Source organism: Aquarana catesbeiana, linkage group LG11 (genome assembly GCF_042186555.1).
Source record: "Aquarana catesbeiana isolate 2022-GZ linkage group LG11, ASM4218655v1, whole genome shotgun sequence".
NCBI classification, from domain to species: Eukaryota; Metazoa; Chordata; class Amphibia; order Anura; family Ranidae; genus Aquarana; species Aquarana catesbeiana.
The window spans coordinates 116,867,426-116,892,772 of record NC_133334.1 but is presented as its reverse complement, the minus strand read 5'-3'; the positions used below and the strand labels follow the sequence as shown (position 1 = coordinate 116,892,772).

Genomic DNA, 25,347 nt, shown 5'->3' with positions numbered 1-25,347 from the left:
TTACAGGTTCAGCTGCTTACTTTTGTTTGTAAACAAAGTGACTGGGGATTGGCTTCATCTATACCAGACCCTAATCCTAGCTGATGGGCTGGTATAAATGGTAATATGAGACCCCCCACAAAAAAGCAAAAAAAAAGCTATTTTCTTCCTGCTATAAATATATACAGTGGATATAAAAAGTCTACAAACCCCTGTTAAAATCTCTGTTATGTAAAAAAATGAGACAAAGATAAATAATTTCAGAACTTTTCCCACTTTTAATGTGACCTATAAACTGTACAACTCAGTTGAACAACAAACTGAAATCTTTTAGGTGGAGGGAAGTAAAAATAAACTTAAATAATATGGTTGCATAAGTGTGCACACCCTTAAACTAATACTTTGTTGAAGCACCTTTTGATTTTATTAAAGCACTCAGTCTTTTTGGGTATGAGTCTATCAGCATGGCACATCTTGACTTCTTTGCAAAAACACTTCAAATCTTTCAGATTGTGAGGACATTTCCTGTGCACAGCCCTCTTTAGATCACCCCACAGATTTCCAATCAGTTTCAGGTCTGGGCTCTGACTGGGCCATTTCAAAACTTTAATATTCTTCTGATGAAGCCATTCCTTTGTTGATTTGGATGTAGGCTTTGGGTCGTGGTCATGCTGAAAGATGACGTTCCTCCTCATGTTCAGCTTTCTAGCATAAGCCTGAAGGTTTTGTGCCAATATTGACTGGTATTTGGAACTGTTCATAATTCCTTCTACCTTGACTAAGGCCCCTGTTCCAGCTGAAGAAAAATAGCCCCAAAGCATGATGCTGCCACCGCCATGCTTCACTGTGGGTATGGTGCTCTTTTGGTGATGTGCAATGTTGTTTTTGCGCCAAACATATCTTTTGGAATTATGGCCAAAAAGTTCAACCTTGGTTTCATCAGACCATTTTTCCACATGCTTTTGGGAGACTTCAGATGTGTTTTTGCAATTGCAAAATTTAGCTAGGCTTGGATGTTTTTTTCCATTAGAAAAGGCTTCCGTCTTGCCGCTACCCAATAGCCCGGACATATGAAGAATATGGGAGATTGTTGTCACATGTACCACACAGCCAGTACTTGCCAGATATTCCTGCAGCTCCTTTAATGTTGCTGTAGGCCTCTTGGCAGTCTCCCTGATCAGTTTTCTTCTTGTCTTTTCATCAATTTTGAAGGGACCTCCAGTTCTTGGTAATGTCACTGTTGTGCCATATTTTCTCCACTTGATGAAGACCGTCTTCACTGTGTTCCATGGTATATCTAATGCCTTGGACATTCTTATGTACCCTTCTCCTGACTGATACCTTTTAACAATGAGATCCCTCTGATGCTTTGGAAGCGCTCTGTGGACCATGAGTTTTGCTGTAGGATGCAACTAAGAAAATGTCAGGAAAGACCAATTAGAACAGCTGAACTTTATTTGGGTTTAATCAGAGGCACTTTAAATGATGGCAGGTGTGTACTGACTCCTATTTAACATGAGTTTGAATCTGATTGCTTAATTCTGAACACAGTTACATCCCCAGTTATAAGAGGGTGTGCACACTTATGCAACCACATTATTTTAGTTTTTTAAACCCCCCCCCAAAAAAAGAAAAAGATTTCAGTTTGTTTTTCAACTGAGTTGTACAGTATATAGGTCAAATTAAAGGTGGAACAAGTTCTGAAATTATTTATCTTTGATAATAATAATAATTATCACAGAAACCTGACATTTTAACAGGGGTGTGTAGACTTTCTATATCCACTGTATATGACCCTTTTCCCTGATGAGGATCTGGTATGGATAGCAAGTGGGGGGCCCATGCACAAAAAAAAAAACATAGGGTCACCTTTAAATTCTATACCAAACCCTTCAAATCTGTGAGAACCCCACAAAAAAAAGCATGAGATCCCCTCAAAATCCAGACCCTTACGTTAGCATGCAACCTGGCAAGACAGGAAGAGGGGAGGCAAGCAAACAGCCTCTTCTCTCCTGAGCCATCCCAGGGCACATGCCCTCAACATCGATTTGGGTCCTTGCAAAGGAGAACTCCCCTGGCAAAGCACCTTGTCCCTGTGTTGGTGAGGACAGTTGCTTCTTCCCCAGGTTATTGGAATCTGGAAACTCCCTTTAAAAGTAAGTCTGCCAAAAGACATCAACCTGCCCCCACCGGGGTAGGGGTACATAGTACCCCTAATCATTCACTAAAAAAATGTAAATAATGAATAAAGACACCACACTTTTCGAGGAGTCCATTAGAAAGAAAATTGAAAAATTAACAAATATGTCCCACAATGTACAGTGGGGAAAATAATTATTTGATCCCCTGCAGATTTTGTAAGTTTGCCCACTTACAAAGAAATGAAGGGTCTATAATTTTTATCCTGGGTGTATTTTAAATGATAGAGACAGAATATCAACCAAAAATCCAGAAAAAGCTCATCAGCTCATTCAGTGAGTAAGATTTGATCCCTAAGTAAAACATGACTTAGTACTTGGTGGAGAAACCCTTGTTGGCAAGCACAGAAGTAAGACGTTTGTTGTAGTTGGTGACCAGGTTTGCACACATCTCAGGAGTAGGGATGAGCTTCGTGTTCGAGTCGAACCCATGTTCGACTCGAACATCGGCTGTTCGATCGTTCGTCGAATTGCGAACGATATGGGCCGTTCGCGCCAAATTCTTGTGGCGCGTCACGGCCCATAATTCACTGCGGCATCGCAGTGCATTGCTTGCTGATGATTGGCCAAGCATGCACTATGACCCGCATGCTTGGCCAATCACAGCGCCGCCTTAACAGAGAGCCGTAATTGGCCAAAGCCAAGGAGGCTTTGGCCAATTATGGCTCAGGGGATTTAGTACACGCCCCACACTATATAAGGCCGCCTGTGCAGTGTGTTCCGGTGTGCTGAGAAATAGAGAGAGAGAGAGACAGTGTCATTTCATTTGAGTTAGCTAGATTAGGCAGGACAGTCAGTCAGTTAGCTGCACTTAAAGTGTATTGTCTATATATATGCATCCCAGGTGTTGCATATATATATATATATATATATATATATATATATATATACACTGTATTCAGTTTAGCTAGATCCGTTCCTGTTATCTTCTAGACTATTTACATTTAGTGCAGTGCGTCCTGCTCACAGTGTTCAGCTAGATCCGTTCCTGTTATCTTCTTACTGACAGGCAGGCTTGTCTTGTTACAGTATTTTGAAGAAAATTACTGGTGTTCTTTTGATCCTATTAGTACCACAGTCAGGCAGCTAGACTATTTACATTTAGTGCAGTGCGTCCTGCTCACAGTGTTCAGCTAGATCCGTTCCTGTTATCTTCTTACTGACAGGCAGGCTTGTCTTGTTACAGTATTTTGAAGAAAATTACTGGTGTTCTTTTGATCCTATTAGTACCACAGTCAGGCAGCTAGACTATTTACATTTAGTGCAGTGCGTCCTGCTCACAGTGTTCAGCTAGATCCGTTCCTGTTCTCTTCTTACTGACAGGCAGGCTTGTCTTGTTACAGTATATAAAGCTACCTGAAGAAAATTACTGGTGTTCTTTTGATCCTATTAGTACCACAGTCAGGCAGCTAGACTATTTACATTTAGTGCAGAGCGTCCTGCTCACAGTGTTCTGCTAAACCTACAAGTTAGTGGGGTGCGTCCTGCTCACAGTGTTCAGCTAGATCCGTTTCTGTTATCTTCTTACTGACAGGCAGGCTTGTCTTGTTACAGTAAATACAGCTACCTGAAGAAAATTGCTTGTGTTCTTTTGATCCTATTAGTACCACAGTCAGGCAGCTAGACTATTTACAGTTAGTGCAGTGCGTCCTGCTCACAGTGTTCTGCTAAACCTACAAGTTAGTGGGGTGCGTCCTGCTCACAGTGTTCAGCTAAACCTACAAGTTAGTGGGGTGCGTCCACCTCACAGTGTTCAGCTAAACCTACAAGCTAGTGGGGTGCGTCCTGCTCACAGTGTTCAGCTAGATCCGTTTCTGTTATCTTCTTACTGACAGGCAGGCTTGTCTTGTTACAGTAAATACAGCTACCTGAAGAAAATTGCTGGTGTTCTTTTGATCCTATTAGTACCACAGTCAGGCAGCTAGACTATTTACAGTTAGTGCAGTGCGTCCTGCTCACAGTGTTCTGCTAAACCTACAAGTTAGTGGGGTGCGTCCTGCTCACAGTGTTCAGCTAAACCTACAAGTTAGTGGGGTGCGTCCACCTCACAGTGTTCAGCTAAACCTACAAGCTAGTGGGGTGCGTCCTGCTCACAGTGTTCAGCTAGATCCGTTTCTGTTATCTTCTTACTGACAGGCAGGCTTGTCTTGTTACAGTAAATACAGCTACCTGAAGAAAATTGCTGGTGTTCTTTTGATCCTATTAGTACCACAGTCAGGCAGCTAGACTATTTACAGTTAGTGCAGTGCGTCCTGCTCACAGTGTTCAGCTAAACCTACAAGTTAGTGGGGTGCGTCCACCTCACAGTGTTCAGCTAAAGCTACCTGTAGAAGGTTGGTGGTGTTCTCATACTACAGGCAGGCAGTTGATTTTGCTAGCTGCAGTATCAGTACATATATATATATATATATATATATATATCCCAGCTTAGTGCAGCTACAGGCCATTAGTATGTCTGGAAGGCCAAGAAGGAGAGGCAGACAGTCACAAGCCAATAAGAGAGGGCAAGCAGGCTCTGTGTCTAGTGCTGGTCGTGGAGATGGTGCATCCTCATCAGCACGTGGCCATGGGACACGCTTGCCCTTTTTTTCGGCAGCTGGCCATGTTGAGCCGCAACATGCGGAAGACTTGGTCGAGTGGATGACCAAGCCGTCCTCATCCTCCTCATCCTCTCTCACTCATGCCCAGGGTACTTTGTCTGGCAAAGCAGCGGCCTCTTCCCTCGGCTCAATGTCATCAGTGACTCCTTCCCTAGCCCCACCATGTCCTCCTGAGGAGTCCCTCGAACTGTTTGACCACAGTGTTGGGTACATGCTCCAGGAGGATGCCCAGCGTTTGGAAGGCTCTGATGATGATACTGAGCTCGATGAAGGCAGTAACATGAGCACGGACAGAGGGGGTGCCCAAGAAGGACAGCAATCTGGCAGTCATGCTCCCCCTGCTGCAGCATACTGCCAGGTTTGCTCCAGTGATGAGGAGGGAGGGGATGATGAGGTCACTGACTCAACTGTAAGAGTTAATATGGGAAAAACATTTCTCCTTTCCACTGATGCTTTCCAATCCATTGGGACAAAAAGTGAGGTGAAATCTTCTGAAGAGGAGGAAAGACAGCAAAACAAATGTCACAGGGGTGATAACCCTTCCCTATGTTTTCCAAAAAGCTTAAGAAAGATTTTTTGGCTGGAGCTAAACACGTTAAAAATGTACCCGTTCAAAATTACAAAGAGATTCTACTTAACAACAAACCTACAGTCCCTGTCTTGTTTGCACCGCCTGTATACTGCTGTTCAGAGTATATAGGGCCTGGTGGCCCCACACCTTTCCTTATTTTAATTTGGGTGTGGGGTTCCCCTTAATATCCATACAAGACCCAAAGGGCCTGGTAATGGACTGGGGGGTACCCATGCCGTTTGTCTCACTGATTTTCATCCATATTGCCAGGACCCGACATTACATTAAACCCGCAAGCAGTTTTAAATGAGATTTTTTCCTTTAAAAATGACATTTGGTGCAGGGACTGTTCTAAACACGGGAAACACGCATCACTTTACAGGCATACTATAGACACCCCTCAGGTACGATATTTAAAGGAATATTTCCCTTTTTTTTTTTTACTTTAAGCATCATTAAAATCACTGCTCCCGAAAAAACGGCCATTTTTAAAAGTTTTTTTTGCATTGATACATGTCCCCTGGGGTAGGACCCGGGTCCCCAAACCCTTTTTTGGACAATACCATGCAAATTAGTTTTTAAAATGAGCACTTTTGATTTCGAACGTTCGAGTCCCATAGACGTCAATGGGGTTCTAACGTTCGTGCGAACTTTCGGTCCGTTCGCAGGTTCTGGTGCGAACCGAACCGGGGGGGTGTTCGGCTCATCCCTACTCAAGAGGGATTTTGGTCCACTCTTTTACAGATCTTCTCTAAATCCTTAAGGTTTCCTAGCTGTCGCTTGGCAACTCAAAGTTTCAGCTCACTCCATAAATTTTCTATGGGATTAAAGTCTGGAGACTGGCAAGGCCACTCCATGACCTTAAAGTGCTCCTTCTTGTGTCACTCCTTTGTTGCATTGGCAGTATGTTTTAGGTCATTGTCATGCTGAAAGACCCATCTTCAGTGTTCTGGCTGATGGAAGAAGGTTCTCATCCAAGATTTTACAATACACGGCCCCATCAATTGGCCCCTCAATGCGACAAAGTCAGTCTGTACGTTTAGCAGAGAAACAGCCCCAATGCATAATGTTTCCACCTCTGTAGGGGTGGTGTTCTTAGGGTCATAGTCAGCATTTTTCTTCCTCGCTCTAAACAGGTATTTACAAGCCTCATTTTTTTATAAAAGACTAATACAGCGTGCTATACCAGGCTATAATAGAGTGGCTAGCAGTGGCATTTATCATTTTTTAGAGACACAGAACACAGAGCTGACAAGCAGGGAGGAGGGTGAGAGAGGAGAGCAGAGCAGGGCTGTGGATGACAGAGGGACGTAAACTGACAACGGTGGTCAGGGCTCAGCAGCCCTAGTTATCGTGGTCAGCGCAGAGAGGGAGACTCAGGAAGTGGCAGGAACAGGCAGGTTTTTACAGTTTAGAGAGGCGCAGATTACACAACACAAGTACTGTGCTGTTTAATCTGATTTAAGGGACCAGGATCTCTATTTTTATTTTTTGGGTTAACAAACACTTTAAAGTGGATGTAAATAAACCCTTTCCTATACCCAGTTAAGTGAACAGCCTCAGATGATACACAGAGATGAAACTAAACTCCCTACATAAGTTTTACATGCATATCTGCTATCTTCAGCCTTATATATTCATTAGAATTCTTACATTGTGTTAGAGTTTTTACATCCACATTCAACAGTAGGAGTGTCGTCTTGGCTTACACTGTGTGACAGCTGATTGGAGGAAAGACACACCCCCCACTCCACATAGGCAGAAGAACGAAGATACTTTCAGAGCTGTGCTGTGACAAGAAAAGCTCTCTACTAACCTATTTATCGCACCCACCCTGACACACATTTCAGGCTGGTTTTATCTCCGATCTCGGAGAACTTGTCAGAAGTTATCATGCTGATAACAGAGGAACGAAACAGAAGAAAGACACGGGACTCAGGGCTTTGGATAGAGATAAGTAAACGCTACAGATATAAGTGCCCGTCAAATTTCATAAATCGGGTTTACATCCACTTTAAAGTAAAACTATAAGCAAAACCTTTTTTTAAATTTTGGATAGAGTAAGGGAGAGTTATAACCCCTCTCAGATATTTTTTCACCATCTGTGTCCCATTGCGGAGATTTCCCTTCACTTCCTGTCTCATAACCAAACAGTGAGAGGAAATCCCTGCAAATTAAGAGAATTCCTTGGGGACCCCCAGATCACCAGAACTAGTGCCCCCCTTGGAAGATTTCCCCTCTAATACATTTCTGGGACAACCCAAAATTTGGGACTTTCTTTTACGTTTATATTCAATGATAATGGTAAACAGGACAAATAGAGAGGGTGAATCTCCTTAATGGGGACACAGACAGCAATACAAATTGGCAAGCATTCTAATCCCTCTGCAATCAAAACTAAAATAAAAGTTTTTGCCTTTGGTTATACTTTAATACAGAAAAATTATTTTTTAGTCCTGACAATTTTAAAGGAGTAAATATATGAAAAATCATCACACATGACTTCAAATAACTGTCACATATCATTTTTAAAGGGGATGTCTGGTTTATAGTGAGTTAACTGACACATAGATGTGCATTATATATGTAGCGAAGGCCCCGACCCCTAGAGGCCTAATGGTGACCTCCAGAGTCAGGGAGAGCTGAAGTCCTTTTTGGTAGAGTGCGTTACAAGGCATGGTGGATATAATACAAGCTGAAGTGATGGGCGCCAGACACTTTTTGAATGCAAAGTGATTTATTGTCTCTTGAACAAGAACTGTGGGAGAGAGGGTTAGGGCCAGGACACCCTTAGGTAGATGCAATGATAATTGGAAAACTCTGGTATATCTATCTATAGGTAGACAGCTATACAGTGGAAGGCCTCCAGCCAGACACCACTTTTGAATAGGTAGAACCGCTGTCTCCTATGGCAACAAATCTTGTAATAGTCACTAACGGTACTTTTACTTAACTATTGATAACACAGAATAGTTCTCCTTGCACACTACAGTAGCTCACTGTAGGTCTTCACTCACTGAGCTCCCAGTGTCTCATTAGACTCTGAGACCCAATAGCCACTGGATCCCCTGAGCTCTTCCACCTCCATTATTCAGTATCTTCCTCAAGCGTCACCCCCGCTTCCCTGCTGGGTCCCTGGCTTGGCACTTACAGATACTCCTCAAGCATCCCTCCTGCTGACCCGCTAGGTCCCTGGCTTGGCACTCACTGATTCTCCTCAAGCGTCACCTTTGCTGTCCTGCTGGGTCTCTGGCTTGGCACTTGCTGAAGTTTTCCCACTTCTTCACCGTCCCCAGCTGGTGAGAAGACTGCTCTGGTACTGGCTCCAGCTTACTCACAATGGTCTCCGGTAACAAGGTGGATGGTCCCTTAGTAGTGACAGCTTTTCCTCTACTTCCGACCTCAACTGGTTCCCCATCCGGCTGAACCGTTACTCTTAGTTGGACTCCAATCCTGCAGTCCCAACCCTGCACTGCTTCTCCTGCTTCTGGATAGGCCCTCAGACAGCCTAGCAGCCAGATGTCCCTGGGATAGGCCTCAGGCTTCCGGCCTAGCAGCCCAGGGCAGCATAACACGTGTCCACCCAGACAGTCGTCCAGGTAGCACAGAACCCCAATCACCTGACTCCACCCAAATAAATAGGCTCTCCCAGCAGGCCAAGGGACTAAAGAAACCCCTGCCAATTGGCTGAGACACCCCATCCATTCATATCCTGACCTTGCTAAGCCCTTGTCTATCTAATGTCACCAGCATGACGCCAACTAGCAATAGAAGAGAGAAGGTGCAGCAAGTCCAGAACTAGAGCGGAATCAGTGGCTCTACTAACAATTAACCAGGGCAACTACAGCCTGGCAACTAAATTTACTTAGCAACCCTGCCTAAACACCAGGGTGCTACATCTAAAAGAGTTATGCCCCGTACACATGGTCGGATTTTCTGACGGAAAATGTGCGATCGGAGCGTGTTGTCGGAAATTCCGACCGTGTGTGGGCTCCATCGGACATTTTCCATCGGATTTTCCGACACACAAAGTTTGAGAGCAGGCTATAAAATTTTACGACAACAAAATCCGATTGCGTCAATTCCGACCGTGTGTGGCCAATTCCGACGCACAAAGTGCCACGCATGCTCAGAAGGAATTCTGAGACGGAACAGCACGGTCTGGTAAAATTAGCGTTCGGAATGGATACAGCACTTTCGTCACGCTGCAATGTTTTAAATTGTTTAATACAGCGCACTCTCTTCTTCTTTATAATGTGGGAAGAATGAAGTAGTTTTGCTGCTCATATTCACACAGACTTCTCACAAACTTCTTTCTTTATTATTTATCGTGATTCCCTTAATATATTTTGATTTGTCACATCTGACCAAATTTCTTTCTTGTTGTTTTATTTTTGTTTTGTATTTTTTTCAAGGCTGATTATTTATTTTTTGTGTGTTTGTATTTTTTTCCAGGCTGATGTATTTTTTTATTTTTTTGGGGTTTTACTCCATAATATTTTTGTGTGTGTTTTGTGTGTCAAGTTACCACAACACCATTATTATCTTGTATTATTTAATCTCAAGGAGATTGCTTGGTGTTGGTGTCTCTTGTTAATTTCACATTGTATTTTTGAAATGTACCTGCCTCCTCACAAACTGTCCTTTTTGAAGGAAAACACACATAGGCGAGTATAATTGAAACAAAAATTCCTTTATTAAGGGCTCAGAACCAAACAAAGAGGGAGGCAACGCTGGAGAAACAGCAGAAATTGGTGAAGCCATTGGCCCCCAGGGCACACATCAATTCTTTTCCAGCAAAATTGGTAGCCTGAGGAGTCCATATATAAGGGAGTACAGTCTGGTCCAGAAGTCCCAGAGATCCTGAAAGCAGCAGATGACATCTGTGTCCCCAGGCTGTGGTCATACAAGAGCCGGCTTCTTTTGTCAGACCAGACTGAACCCAGGGCCATCACTCTCTGGTCTTCCTTCCACGCTGTGGCTGTGGTGGTGTAGTTGTGGCAGGAGGAGGAGGAGGAGGATGGTCCAACTCAATCACGTCGGTATTGGGTGTGATTTCGCCACTCGCCCCCTTAGTTAGGACTTTATAAAGAAGTTTCTTACACATGAGGCGTTGACCCTTCTGCATGCCCTTCAGTTTGGTGGCAGCCATGCAGGCAAAGGCCTCTTCAGGATTGGGTAAGGCTCTGAGGGACGCAGAAGCCTCCTGAATGAGCCTGAGTGCTGAATCCTGCACGTGACTCCCCTTCCTGGGTCTTTTGTTTGGAAGGCGGAGGGGAGGAACCTGCGATTCGGTCAGGCTCCTACTGGTCCCAGGCTTCTCCTGGCTGCCACTTAGCCCCGCCTCCTCCTGGCTGCCGCTAACCCCCGCCTCCTCCTGGCTGCCACATTCCACAGCCTCCTCCTGTGTTCCACATTCCAGAGCCTCGTCCTGGCTGAGGTCTTCCTGTGTATGAAAAAGGGACATAGTTTTAGTTTTTTCTTCATCAATCACACACAATTTTCACCTCATGACTGTTGCAAATTGAATGTTAACAAATATAACAGACTATCCTTCTGAGCCCAGCATTTTTCATTCTTGTCCCAATTATTTTTGCCCACTACTCTCTACTGATATGTAAAAAACTGTATTAAATCAGCAATTAGTGATCAGTAATAACATCTAGTAAAGATCATTTATTTATTGACCAGAAATCTGTAGAACAATGCTATACCTGGCTCAAGCTGGGCTCCTCCACTTCTTCCTGGCTGGAAGTCCCAGGTTGGACATCGGAACCCTCAGCTGGGGTGGAAGGAAGAGTGGAAGGAAGGGTAGAGAGGGATTCCCTGACTCCAGTCTGGTCTGACAGAAATCGCAGTCTCTCATAGTACCACAGCCTTGGGACATAAATGTCATCTGCTGCAGCTCCTGATCTCTGGGAATCCTGGACCTTCTTGCGCTCCCTAAGGTAAGTGCTCCTCAGGCCACCAATTTTGGCTTTTAAATAGGGGATGGTTGCTGTGGGGACCACCGGCTTCACCAACTCCAGCAGTTTCTCCAGCGCTGCCTGCCTCTTTTGTTTATGATTATAATGTGGATGTTTCACCTGCCACAGACAGGGCAGCTCCCTGTACTTGTCTATGAACAGGGGGAGGAAGTTGTGGTAATTGAAGCCATCCATATACTCCTTCCTCCGCTCACAGATCGTACGTACTACGCACGCGTGTTACGCTTTATACACACTGCGCATGCGTGTAACACCGCCCGCCCCTGACTTTCTTTCTAGTCTATTCCCCGCCCCTTTTCATTCAGCGCAGTGGGGGAAGAGCACATGGCAGAGACACAGCAGGTGCGTGCTAATTACAGCAACGAGGAGGAGGAAGAGGAAAGCCCGGAGCCTGAAACGTCTGGATCCAGAAGGAGAAGATTTAAGGCATCGAATATGTCCTTTGGGGAGATGTTGGAGATGGTCGACATCCTGAAGAAGACCGACTATGACAGGAAGTATGGACCTTACCCCAACCCCAATGTCAGAAAGGCCAAGATCATGGCGAAAGTGGTCAAGAGTCAGCACCGGAATTTCGGGGTACGATGATCGAAAGATCAGCTCAGGATGCGGTGGTTGGACCTGAAATTTATAGAGCATGAGCAGTACCGAAAGATCCAGAGAGTGCTGCAAAAAAGTAAGTAGTTGTCCTGTGTTCCTATTCTTTATTTTTATTATGTTCGTGATGCTCCATGTGCTTTTCTTAACTGTCATCCAGTTTCAAAAGGCAACTTTCATGTTCATGGGCACATTATTCGTTCGTATAAAACATTGTTCGTTCGGCCTAGAAAACACCATTGTTTTGGCCATATGCATTTACCCACATTTTTTAGGGCCTACTTGTCTGAAACTAATTTGGTTGTGTAGATGTGTTTGTTACTAGAATGAAATGCAAACTAGATTCTGTGTAAGGAGAGGACACTCAACAGCTCGTTACACATCTGGACGCTGGAGCACTAGTGTGGGACACAAGAACACCCTTTTTATTAGGGGGCCCATAAGGTGCTCCAGTGTATACTATAGGGGTGTCTCCATCTGTGAAGCTTGTACAAAACAGGTAAAGTATTGAAGCTTGCCAAAGAACACTAAAAATTCTACGTCTTGGAACTCTGCCAAAATAGACAATTGTACCCCACTTCCAAGCAATGTTTCATATTTATAGTTCTGCCATCAAATATCTGTGTGCTAAGTATACCAATTTTTTTTTTACATAGGGGAGAAAAGACTCGGAGGACACCCCTCATCCGAGGAGACCACAGACCCCCCACCTCTGGAAGAAGGGGAAATCCACCCAAGACAAGCAGAGCAGGAGGAGGAAGACGTGGTGGAAATTGGCACCACAACAGGTGAGTGTCTGCGACCACAGGCTCAGGTAAGAGATGGATGCCGGCATATTTATAATACATGGTGTTTTTTGGTTTCTATCTTTTTAGGTGATCGTGATGTTGTGGATCCAGATCCTTTCACCTCGGAAAGTGCACAGATCCTGATCGGGGAGATCATGGGGTGTAATAGGGACTTGGAAAACATCAAGAAAAACATCAATGATGTTCTTCAAAAAATTAAGAACATCATTGATGTTTTAGGGAGAGTTTAAAACCCCTCCAAATCCCTTTTTTTTTGTGTGCTACAAATTTTTGACATTTTTTGACAAATTTGAGAAAAGCCAAATTTTGAAGAGGCACACAGTGTGTCAACATGTGCCATCACGGGAGATCAATGGACGCGTCTTGGGGGTGCAACCCCTTCCTCAATAATAAAGTAGCTGTGAGGAAGGGGTTGCACCCCCTAAACACGTCCCTTGATCCCCCGTGATGGCAGGTAGCACATGTTGACTTTGAAATTTGCGTGCATCTTCAAAATTTGGCTTTTCCTGGGGTGACTTCACCCCATCTGAACGCAATATCAAACACAGTTTGTAATTACTCATGTCTGATATTGCCTTATAGTTCTACCAAATGTGAACTTTGTAAGTTCAAGATTTGTGCCTTTCTTGTTGGTTTTAAACATGCCTGTTTTATCTTAAATGGACATTTCTACTTTTTCTAATGTAACCCCAAAAATGGTTATACAACAAACATGTTGGTTTGTTTTAAAAACCTTTTCTAAATGCACATGTGATTGTGCTGGTATTAAAAAGATTGTTAATCAAGAATGTGTGGATTATTGTCTCAACGCTACAACATTTTGGGGTGCTCTAATTGCTGTTTGCTGTGACAATGGGTGTTATTTCCTAAGGGCAATTCCACTTTGCACTACAAGTGCAGTTTCAGTGCAGTTTCAAGTACACTTGTAGTGCAAATTGTCTTTGCCTTTAGTAAATAACACCCAACAGTGCTTTGTAAGGTTACACAATCATGCCATTTTCAGGACTCACATTTCTGTCAGGGTCAGCTAAAACAAACACAAGCAGTAAATGTCACCAAAGATTTGAGTAGTTTTTTTTTTTTTGAAAAAGGTTTTAGACATTGTCTGGCATATTGATAGCCCCCCTACCCGCAAAGAATTCAAGGTATCTTAGCCGGACATCACTGGCACTCAGGGGGGGCAAGCCAGGACGGCTACTTTCAAGCGCCGTCAGGGTTGGTTCATTTGGAATTCCAGCTTCAGGCCCAACTGAGCCAGCATAGTTGGCAGAATGTTGCCGTAAAAAGTTGTGTAGAACACAGTATGCCAGGATAATATGATTCAGTTTGTACTCCGCCATGTGTATGGGTGTAAGAAATAGGTGGAACCGGCTGGCCATGATTCCAAACATGTTCTCTACCACTCTTCTGGCTCTGGCCAGCCGGTAATTAAAAACCCTCTGGTCCGGGGTGAGGGTCCTCATCGGGAATGACCGCATAAGATGGTCCCCCAGCGCAAATGCTTCATCCGCAACAAAGACGAATGGGAGTCCTTCCACATTGTCTTCTGGAGGTGGCAAGTCCAAGCTGCCGTTCTGGAGACGCCTGTAGAAATCCGTATGGGCGATGACTCCACCATCGGACATCCGGCCATTCTTCCCCACGTCCACATACAGGAACTCATAAGTAGCCGACACCACCGCCAACATCACAATACTATTGAACCCCTTATAATTATAATAGTACGACCCCAAGTTGGGTGGTGGGACGCAGTTAGGAATGTCCCACCGCTGGGCAAAGTGGGAGGCCACAGTCTGCCATTCCTGTGGCGTGGAAGGAAACTGTGGAGTCAAACCAAAAAAAAAACAATTATTCATTTTGCACATAAACAGGGAAAGCAAATTAGACACAAACATTCTTGGCCAACATCAAGATAACATTTATTTGAGGGAGTTTTTAAAGACCAAAGTATAAGGTACACCTATCAGATTCCCCCTCCCCCCCCTCTCATGGGCCATTTCTAACATTATGGGGGGGGGAGCTCTTGGACAGGTAACCCTCTCCACTTCATTAAGAGATGAATGCCTAAATAATGGGTATTGCTTTGAACAGCCCCTCCTTAGTTACACTATTGGCAGCCCACTGGACAGGTAAGAAGTGTCATAATACAAAGATATAAATACACATTGTACACATTTGAGCACATTTGGACATTCTGCTATTACCTATCAAGATAATAATAGGATACAAAAACTTTAAACAGTACCATTTGAAAGTATACAGGCAGGCCCTTGCACTACATGCTTTGGAGAATTCATCCATAAATCTGACCACAAAAGAGATGGGTATAGTGTGTATGGGTTTGGCAAAGTCAGCAGATAGATGATTGAGGATAGATAGAGAATTGGTATCAGCTGACTTAGCACTTGGGGGGGAGGGAGGGTTACAAATCATTTGGGGACACCCAAAAAAAGCCTCTGGCACTCTGCCTGAATTTAAACCACAAATCACATTTATAAACATTTTAGGGGGTATTTAGGGTAAAGCACTACCATGGAGCTGATAAAATACATTGTTAAGTGACTACATGAGGTGAATATAGGGCCAGGAGACCATGCTGGGGAGGTAAGTGAAGGAAAATATGTATGAAGGACAAAAAAAATAATTTCATAAAAATCCAGCATGCATGAGGACAAAGGGGACATTCACAGCATATTACAATCATGGTAATTAGGGAATGTGGAAAGAAATACAATATATTATCAAACATTATATACAATAAAATGTGATGTTAAAGGATAAAAATCTTACCTTAATATACTCTTTCTGCAGGACCTGGATGATGGCAGAACAGGTCTCTGGGATAATGATCCCCAGAGCCTGGGGGGAGATGCCTGTCGAGAACTTGAGGTCCTGCAGGCTTCTCCCCGTCGCCAAGAACCGCAGGGTGGCGACTAGCCTCTGCTCCGGTGTGATGGCTTGCCTCATGCAGGTATCCTGCCTGCTGATATAGGGGGTCAGCAAAGCCAACAAACGGTGAAATACGGGGTCCGTCATCCGGAGAAAGTTCCTGAAATCATCAGGATTATTCTCACGGATCTCACGGAGCAAAGGCATGTGACAGAACTGGTCACGCTGAAGCAACCAATTCTTGGTCCATGAACTCCTCCCCACCCTGTTCATGGACTGGACTTGTGTCAAGGTAAGGACCCCAACACCAAGCCCCCGCACAGCATGAACTCTACGAGGAGTATGTATACGCAACATGGCTAGAAAACGGTCGGCTGCCCAGAACGAAGTAACAGAACGCACTGAGGAACAGCAAGGCCTGTGACGAGCGACCTGAAAAACAGTAACAAACGAACAAGAACACAATGACAGAGTCTTGTGTAGCTTGCTGCACGCACTGAAGAGCAGATACAAACCCACAAGCACAAACCGAACAGCAGAAAATGATCTGAAAACCACGAGTCTGAAAAAGCGCGAATCGTCTCTCACCAAACTTTTACTAACACGAGATTAGCAAAAGGAGTCCAAAGGGTGCCGCGCTTGGTTCTGAACTGGCCTTTTCTAGTCTCGTGGTACGTGGTGTACGTCACTGCGTTCTTGGCGATCGGAAATTCTGACAACTTTGTGCGACCGTGTGTACGCAAAACAAGTTTGAGCCAACATCCGTCGGAAAAAATTCATGGATTTTGTTGTCGGAATGTCCGATCAATGTCCGATCGTGTGTACAGGGCATTAGAAAGCACTGTAATACAGGAAGCAGAGTCTGGGTTTATAATCAGCAGCTATGGCTTCCCTTATGCATATGCTCTGGTTCCTGCTTTTCATTACTATATAATAATTGTGATTTACTGCTTCTTCATGTAATGCAGGACTATGACTTGGCTAACTGTGAAAACAAAACACTCCTTATATGGCCGATATGTTATCTCAACAGTTGCTGAAGGTAATATGTGTTGGTTTTACATATATTTAACTTCACTATTCTTGTCAGGACTAAAAAATATATATTTTTTACATTTAAAAAGGTAAATATGAAATACCGCATTTTCATATGCAGCCAGAAAGTTGAACTTTTGGCTCCTTTATTTACTTTTCCTGGGTTTTCCCTATTTTTTTCCTCGATACCGCCAGCGACAGGATCTCTATTGTCTGAGATAGAAGGACACCACACTTCTAACAGCCCGTGTGTAAGTTCAAGTGAAGAGCGGCCTCAGCCTAGGCTCCTCCAATGCCATGGCACTGACACATATCGCCCTGCCCAAGGGGCTTGGTCACAGAGGTCAGACTACATACCCGGCACCACAGACGCCAACACCCACTTCACAGTGGATCACCAGAGAGAATCGATTGGCACTTGGAATGGCACTCAAAGTTATTAGATGGGGTTTGGAAGAACTCTATTGTGCCATTTCCTAAAAGCAGTTTGGTATTTTGTACACCAAAAGAACCAAGGATTGGTTGTGTTATAAAAGAGAGCATGTTACAATAGCCACTGTAACTAACTGAACTGTTTTTTTTTTATATAATTATTCTTTCTTTTTTTTACAGAGGTTGCCAATTTATTTTGTTTTACAGGTTCTCCACTGGTTTTGCATTTTATGGCCTGGGTATGGACCTGCAGAATTTTGGAATCAGCATTTTCTTGCTGCAGCTTGTTTTTGGGAGCATTGATATACCAGCTAAACTTGGAGGAGCCATTCTGATGAGCTGTATAGGGCGCAGAGTGACACAGTCAGGGTCCCTAATTCTTGCTGGAGTTGCCTTGCTTTGTAATGCTTTTCTACCTCAAGGTCAGTTCATCCAACAGAGGATTGGTGGAGGTCTAAAACAAACAAAACATTTTGGTTGCATTACATTAGGATTTACAGCAAGCCTATACATAAAAAAGCAGCATCATGAGAGCATAAGTTGTCTGCACATAACATAGGTTGAACTAGATTGACTTTTGTCTTTTTTTTTCAACCTGACTAACTATGTAACTATGTAACATACAACTTGCAGCATTTGTGCATTACAGCACCAATCACAGCCCCTCTTGTTTCTTGACCTTCTGTGGGGGGGGGATTAAGGTCACCCCCTGCTCTCATTCCACAATGCATGCTTAGTGCTTGTGTGAGCTATCACCAGACAATGGCATTATGGGGGAGGACAGGGAAATTTGACTCTTATGTAAATAGCGACTTTGAGAAAGTCAGAAGGCTCTGGGCAGTGCTGAACTGTTCTGATATTCCACAGCAACAGGTACTGTATGTTGTCTGTTACCTTCTGCTAATGGTAATATGCTATTGTTGACAGGTTCACTAAATGTTATACCAACAATATAACAGTGTTTATATCATTGTTAGACATACAATGCTGCTATTTAAATGGAGAGTTTATTTCCACTTTTGCAATCAAATTTGTTAAAACCCCACTATATGTTTGTTATGTGTTACTGTTTACGTTGCATGAAAAAGGGATATACTAAAAAAAAAAAAAAATCTTACTTTTTTTTAGATTTTTTATTTTATTTTTTTCTTAGGAGAAGGCCTTATGGCTGACTGCAAGGATTTCTGAACAATGTCAGAATGAATATGTCAGACTGAAGTTCCTCTCATTAACATACAATGCAGGAAGCCCAGCTACTAAACCTTTAAGTGATACCTTCACTTAAAATAAATAAATAAATGCACATTTTTTTGCAGGTAAAAAAAATGTGCATTTATTCTTTTATTTTTTTGTAGCCTGTGAAGAATTGCACCAATGAGCAAATTAACAGCTTAGAAGAGAACTGAAACTGGAGCATACTTAGTAGAGGTCAACAACTGGTCTCCACAATCTCAGGCTACAGTGGAAAAAAAGACAAGGAGGGAGGGACAGTGAATAGTAGGATCACCCAGAATTTTTGCAGTCTTCATAAAACAAATGCTCTAGTGCAGTGTTTCTCAAACTTTTTTTCAGTCAATGCACCCTTTAAAATTCTGCACAATTTCGAGGCACCCCATTCTAAAATTCAAAAAATCAAACTAATAGTTTTACATAATGCAGCAGTATCCACACATGTAGGGCAACCAACATTAGAGGTGATTTATTCTTCCAAAGCAAATACACCCTATTTTTCACTATTTTTCACTGTTTCCCCCCCTCCCCCCACTCAGCTAATGTGACCCCAGTGTTGATGGAGAGGGTTAGGAGAGGGGCAAACAAGGATTCTGTACAGGGACCTGATGTCCTCCTTTTCAATGACATCATTAGTTGTTAGGATTCCGGCAGTTAGAAGGTTGTAATGGTGCATAATGAAAACCTGTGGCTTTGTGTAACTAAAAGGCAGGTTTGGTCCACCCACTGAATTGTATACATTTTTTGGGCAATTTTAAGGCATTTTGCCAAGGCACCCCTGAAGAAACCTGAAGGCACCATGGTTGAAAAAGGCTGCTCTACTGAATAAGTGAGTGTGAACACAATGTACTATAGCATGTATTAACAGTTTTTGATGATTTGGGTTTAACCACTTCAGCCCCGGTCATGCAATGATATATTGCTCACACAGGCCATGGGCATATGTGGAATTGCACCCCAAAATACATTTAGCTGCTTCTCCTGAGTATGGGGATACCACATGTGTGGGACTTTTTGGGAGCCTAGCCACATACGGGGCCCCCGAAACCCAAGCACCGCCTTCAGGATTCCTAAGGGCGTAAATTTTTGATTTCACTCCTCACTACCTATCACACTTTTGAAGGCCATAAAATGCCAAGATGGCACAAACCCCTCCCAAATTGCCCCATTTTGGAAAGTAGACACCCCAAGCTATTTGCTGAGAGGCATGTTGAGTCCATGGAATATTTTATATTTTGACACAAGTTGCGGGAAGATTACAAACTTTTTTTTTTGCACAAAGTTATCACTAAATGATATATTGCTCAAACATGCCATGGGCATATGTGGAATTACACCCCAAAATACATTCTGCTGCTTCTCCTGAGTACGGGGATACCACATGTGTGGGACTTTTTGGGAGCCTAGCTTAATACGGGGCCCGAAACCAAGCACTGCCTTCAGGATTTCTAAGGGCGTAAATTTTTTATTTCACTCCTCACTACCTATCACAGTTTTGAAGGCCATAAAATGCCAAGATGGCACAAAACCCCCCCAAATGACCCCATTTTGGAAAGTAGACACCCCAAGCTATTTGCTGAGAGGCATGTTGAGTCCATGGAATATTTTAAATTTTGCCACAAGTTACAGGAAAGTGACCAATTTTTTTTTTTTTTTTGCACAAAGTTGTCACTAAATGATATATTGCTCAAACATGCCATGGGCATATGTGGAATTACACCCCAAAATACATTCTGCTGCTTCTCCTGAGTACGGGGATACCACATGTGTGGGACTTTTTGGGAGCCTAGCTTCATACGGGGCCCTGAAAACCAATCACCGCCTTCGGGATTTTTAAGGGCATACATTTTTTATTCACTCCTCACTACCTATCACAGTTTTGAAGGCCATAAAATGCCAAGATAGCACAACCCCCCCCCCCCCAAATGACCCCATTTTGGAAAGTGGACACCCCAAGCTATTTGCTGAGAGGCATGTTGAGTATTATGCAGCTCTCATTTTGTTTGAAAATGAAGAAAGACAAGAAAAATTATTTTTTTTCTTTTTTCAATTTTCAGAACTTTGTGAAAAAAAGTGAGGTCTGCAAAATACTCACTATACCTCTCAGCAAATAGCTTGGGGTGTCTACTTTCCAAAATAGGGTAATTTGGGGGGTTTATGCCACCTGGGCATTCCATGGCCTCCGAAACTGTGATAGGCAGTGAAGAGTGAAATCAAAAATGTACGCCCTTAGAAAGCCTGAAGGCGGTGCTTGGTTTTCGGGGTCCCGTACGCGGCTAGGCTCCCAAAAAGTCTCACACATGTAGTATCCCCGTACTCAGGAGAAGCAACAGAATGTATTTTGGGGTGTAATTTCACATATTCCCATGGCATGTTTGAGCAATATATCATTTGGTGACAAGTTTGTACAAAAAAAAAAAAATGTGCCTTTTTCCCGCAACTTGTGTCACAATATAAAATATTACATGGACTCGACATGCCTCTCAGCAAATAGCTTGGGGTGTCTACTTTCCAAAATGGGGTCATTTGGGGGGGGTTTGAACTTTCCTGGCATTTTATGCACAACATTTAGAAGCTTATGTCACACATCACCCACTCTTCTAACCACTTGAAGACAAAGCCCTTTCTGACACTTTTTGTTTACATGAAAAAATTATTTTTTTTTGCAAGAAAATTACTTTGCACCCCCAAACATTATATATGTTTTTAAAGCAAATGCCCTACAGATTAAAATGGTTCCTGTTTCATTTTTTTTTTTCACACAGTATTTGCGCAGCGATTTTTCAAACGCATTTTTTTGGGAAAAAACACACTTTTTTAAATTTTAATGCACTAAAACACACTATATTGCCCAAAAGTTTGATGAAATAAAAAAGATGATCTTAGGCCGAGTACATGGATACCAAACATGACATGCTTTAAAATTGTGCACAAACGTGCAGTGGCGACAAACTAAATACATTTTTAAAAGCCTTTAAAAGCCTTTACAGGTTACCACTTTAGATTTACAGAGGAGGTCTACTGCTAAAATTACTGCTCTCGATCTGACCTTCACGGTGATACCTCACATGCATGGTGCATTTGCTGTTTACATTTGACGCCAGACCGACGCTTGCGTTCGCCTTTGCGTGAGAGCCGGGGGGGACAGGGGTGCTTTTTTTTTTTTTTTTTTTTCTTTATTATTTTTTTGCTTTTTTATCTTATTTTTAAACTGTTCCTTTCATTTTTTTAATAATTTTATTGTTATCTCAGGGAATGTAAATATCCCCTATGATAGCAATAGGTAGTGACAGGTACTTTTTTTTGAAAAAATTGGGGTCTATTAGAACCTAGATCTCTCCTCTGCCCTCAAAGCATCTGACCACACCAAGATTGGTGTGATAAAATGCTTTCCCAATTTCCCAATGGCGCTGTTTACATCCGGCGAAATCTAAGTAAAAAAATGCTCGTAGCTTCCGGTTTCTTAGACCATAGAGATGATTGTAGCCATTCTGGTCTCTGATCACCTCTATGGTCAGCTGGCCGAATCACCGGCTGCATTCTCGGGTTCCCTGTTGGGACAGGAGAGCCAGAGAAAAACATGGAAGTTGGTGGGGGGGGCATTCCCTCCCACTGGTTGTAAAAGCAATCTAGAGGCTAGTTAGCCACTAGGATTGCTTTTACATAAAAGCCGACCGCTGGCTGAAAAGAATGATACCAAGTTGATACCTAAACCTGCAGGCATCATTCTGGTATAACCACTCAAAGTCCAGCAACATACCAGTACATTGCTGGTCCTTGTTGGGCATATATTGTAAACTTTTTTTTCATGCAGCCTGTGGGCTGAACGAAAAAAAGATATTGATCGGTGGGTATGCCCACCATTAGAATACCTCCCTTCATCCACCCACTTCTAATGATGGGCATACATGCACCGTTTATATATGCCGAAGCGTGGGGGCATCCTCCCGCAAAAGGTAGGAGCAAATCGCTCCGAAACCCACTGCTGCCCCCACGCTTCGGCATATATGCTGAAGTATTTAACTGTGGTGGTGAAATCACCTCCGACAGCGCTGGAGTCACGGCTTTATGTATCGTGGGAGCAAACGCTGTTGCTGTCAAGATAAATAAATCCGCGCTGCAACTGAATGGCGTACCTGCTAAGCAAATGATGGTTAACAATAAAACAAAGTAACATTACAATATAACAGTAAGACTTACCATACCTGCAAAGCAAATACAAAATAAAGTAAAAAATAAAACATTTAAACGCAACCTGTGCCTAAAATATATATATGCCGAAGCATGGGGGCATCCTCCCGCAAAAGGCAGGAGCAAATCGCTCCTCCACCCACTGCTGCCCCCACGCTTCGGCATATATGCTGAAGTATGTAACTGTGGTGGTGAAATCACCTCCGACAGCGCTGGAGTCACGGCTTTATGTATCGTGGGAGCAAACGCTGTTGCTGTCAAGATAAATAAATCCGCTCTGCAGCTGAATGGCGTACCTGAAAACAAAAAAATGGTTACCGAACATGATAAAAACATAACAACAATAAAACATTGCAGAATAGAATACAGTAAAAAAGAGCACAATAATAGAGAGAGAATAGAGAGAGAGAACAATAAAACGACAACTATTTTTGTTTTTTTGTTATATTTTTTTGTGGTTTTTTTTTTTTTTACTTTTTTTTTTTTTTTACACTTTTTTTTGTAACTTTAACTTTTGTAACTGGTACCAGGTTTGGGTCTCTCAAAATGCGATGGCATCTTGGGAGACCCTGTGAAAGTGTGTCCTAGTCTGTGCAGTGCTGTACCCTACGCTAATACTCAACTAGTGTATGGTAGCGTTCAAAACATTCACCAATGCAAAGACCAGGATTGTCAGGACAGGAGGGACAATAATACCGGGTGTCACGCCTAAATCCGCGCTTGCTGCAGACATGACATCTTTTTTGGGGGGCTCGTTGGGTAGGGGTACTCGGGAGGACATAAAGAAAATGCCTCACATGCAGCCGGCTTACTGCATTTGGAAACAGAAGGGCTCTGACGATCTCTTCCTGGAATTTAAGGAAGGATCCAGTCCGTCCTGAAGCTCTGTATAGCACATAAGCGTTCAGCAAAGCCAATTGAAATAAATAAACAGACACTTTTTTGAACTAGCGTCTGGCTATATTCGTGGACACAGAGGGGTTTCTCCACAACACTAGTCGCCGTAGTAATTTGGACCGTCATGTCTGCATGAAGGGAGGTAAGAACGAAAACATTCTTATCATCCCTCCACTTCATAGCGAGCAAATTATTACACTGCAAGCAGGCTCTCTCCCCCAGCCTAAGACGGGAATCTACAAGCCGCTGGGGAAAGCCCAGCGATTAGGTCGCACGGTGCCACATGCTCCAATCTGATGATCAAAAAGGTGACTAAAAAGTGGCACGCTCGTGTAATAATTGTCCACGTACAAGTGGTACCCCTTTCCGAGTGGTGACACCAAGTCCCACACAATCTTGCCAGCGCTTCCTATGTAGTCAGGGCAGTTTCTCGGCTCTACGTGACTATCTTTGCCCTCGTAAACCATAAAACTACATATATAGCCTGTGGCCCTGTCACAGAGCTTATACATCTTGACCCCGTATCTGGCACGCTTGCTGGGAAGGTACTGTTTGAATGACAAGCGGCCAGAAAACTTAATCAGGGACTCATCAACGCAGACAACTTGATGGGGAGTGAACAAGTCTGCAAAATGTTAGTTGAAGTGGTTTACGAGGGGCCGAATTTTGTAGAGCCGATCGTATCCAGGGTCTCCACGAGGACGACAGAGTTCATTGTTGTTGAAGTGCATGAACTGCAAAATCTGCTCGTATCGTGCCCTGGTCATGGAGGCAGAGAACACGGGCATATGGTAAATTGGGTCAGTGGACCAATATGACCGCAACTCACTCTGTTTATTTATGCCCATGTTGAGGGAAAGGCCCAGAAAGATCTTAAATTCGGCAAGGGAGGACTGGGGAATAGTGGCGATGTGTTGATCAGCGTACAAATTGCTTTGGTCCACAATAGATCTATAGAGATCTTCGGTGAAAAACAGCGAAAAAAAATCCAGTGACATAAATCAACTGTTTCCACCTGATTGCCGGGTTGGCCAGTGAATGGGGGAAGTACGGGTGCTGCAGAAGTGGTGGGTTCCCAATTTGGATTGGTGCATGCAGCAGGAAGGGCACTATGGGCACGACGGGCCTGTGTTCGTCTTCTTGGTGGCAGCGGTACACTACTTGTGCTTGCCACCTCACCAGCTTGAACTGCACTTATGGGATTTGCCACATCACCAAGTGGTACTGCAGTGCTCGATATACGACCAGGGTGTACTAAGCCGCTGGTGCTTGCCAGTTCACCAGAAGGAATAGAAGCGGTAGTAGTTCTCTGCTCCATACGAGGGACCTGCGGTTCTTGCACTTCAAGGACAGAAGAAGAAGATTGGGGTCTGGTACGCCTGACCTTGGCAGGGACCACAACTCCGTTGTCAGAGCTATCTGTCATGGAGCCACTGTTGTCTACAGGATCATATTCTGAGCCTGAATTTGACAGATGAGTGACTTCCTCTTCACTATCTGTCATGCTCAGAAACGTGTAGGCATCTTCACTAGTGTACCTTCGATTTGCCATTTTGGGCTCTAAATTTAGTGGTACACTAGTGAGACTCACAGGCAAAAAAGCTCCTGACTGTCAGCGACTGTATCAAAATGCTACCAAAAAACTGTTAGCGATCGCAGGGATCAGGCCTGACTCTGCAAACGCTGCAGTTATGTGTGCTTAGTGTTTTGTAAGTGTCAGTGATCGATCGATACTGCACTTGGGTGGGCTGGGCCGGGCCGGGCCGAGGGGCAAAACGCAGGTGCTAGCAGGTATCTGGCCTGATCCCGCTAACACTGCGTTTTTGGGAACCCTAAACTGCTGGGGACGCTAGTATAGATCTGATCGGATCAGATATCGATCCGTTCAGATACTATAGCACTAAGGGAGGTGTATGCTGCGTGCATGGGTGT

At 43.6% G+C, this 25,347-nt stretch overlaps 1 protein-coding gene across 1 annotated transcript in view; it reads left to right on the top strand.

Annotated features, from left to right (window-relative positions):
• Window positions 1-25,347, top strand: part of LOC141112287 (solute carrier family 22 member 20-like) — a 102,220-nt gene that overhangs the window by 66,411 nt on the left and 10,462 nt on the right. Inside the window, exon 7 of the mRNA XM_073604935.1 lies at window positions 17,305-17,519. Within this exon, the coding sequence (XP_073461036.1) occupies window positions 17,305-17,519 (215 nt within the window). The remainder of the gene's footprint in view (window positions 1-17,304; window positions 17,520-25,347) is intronic.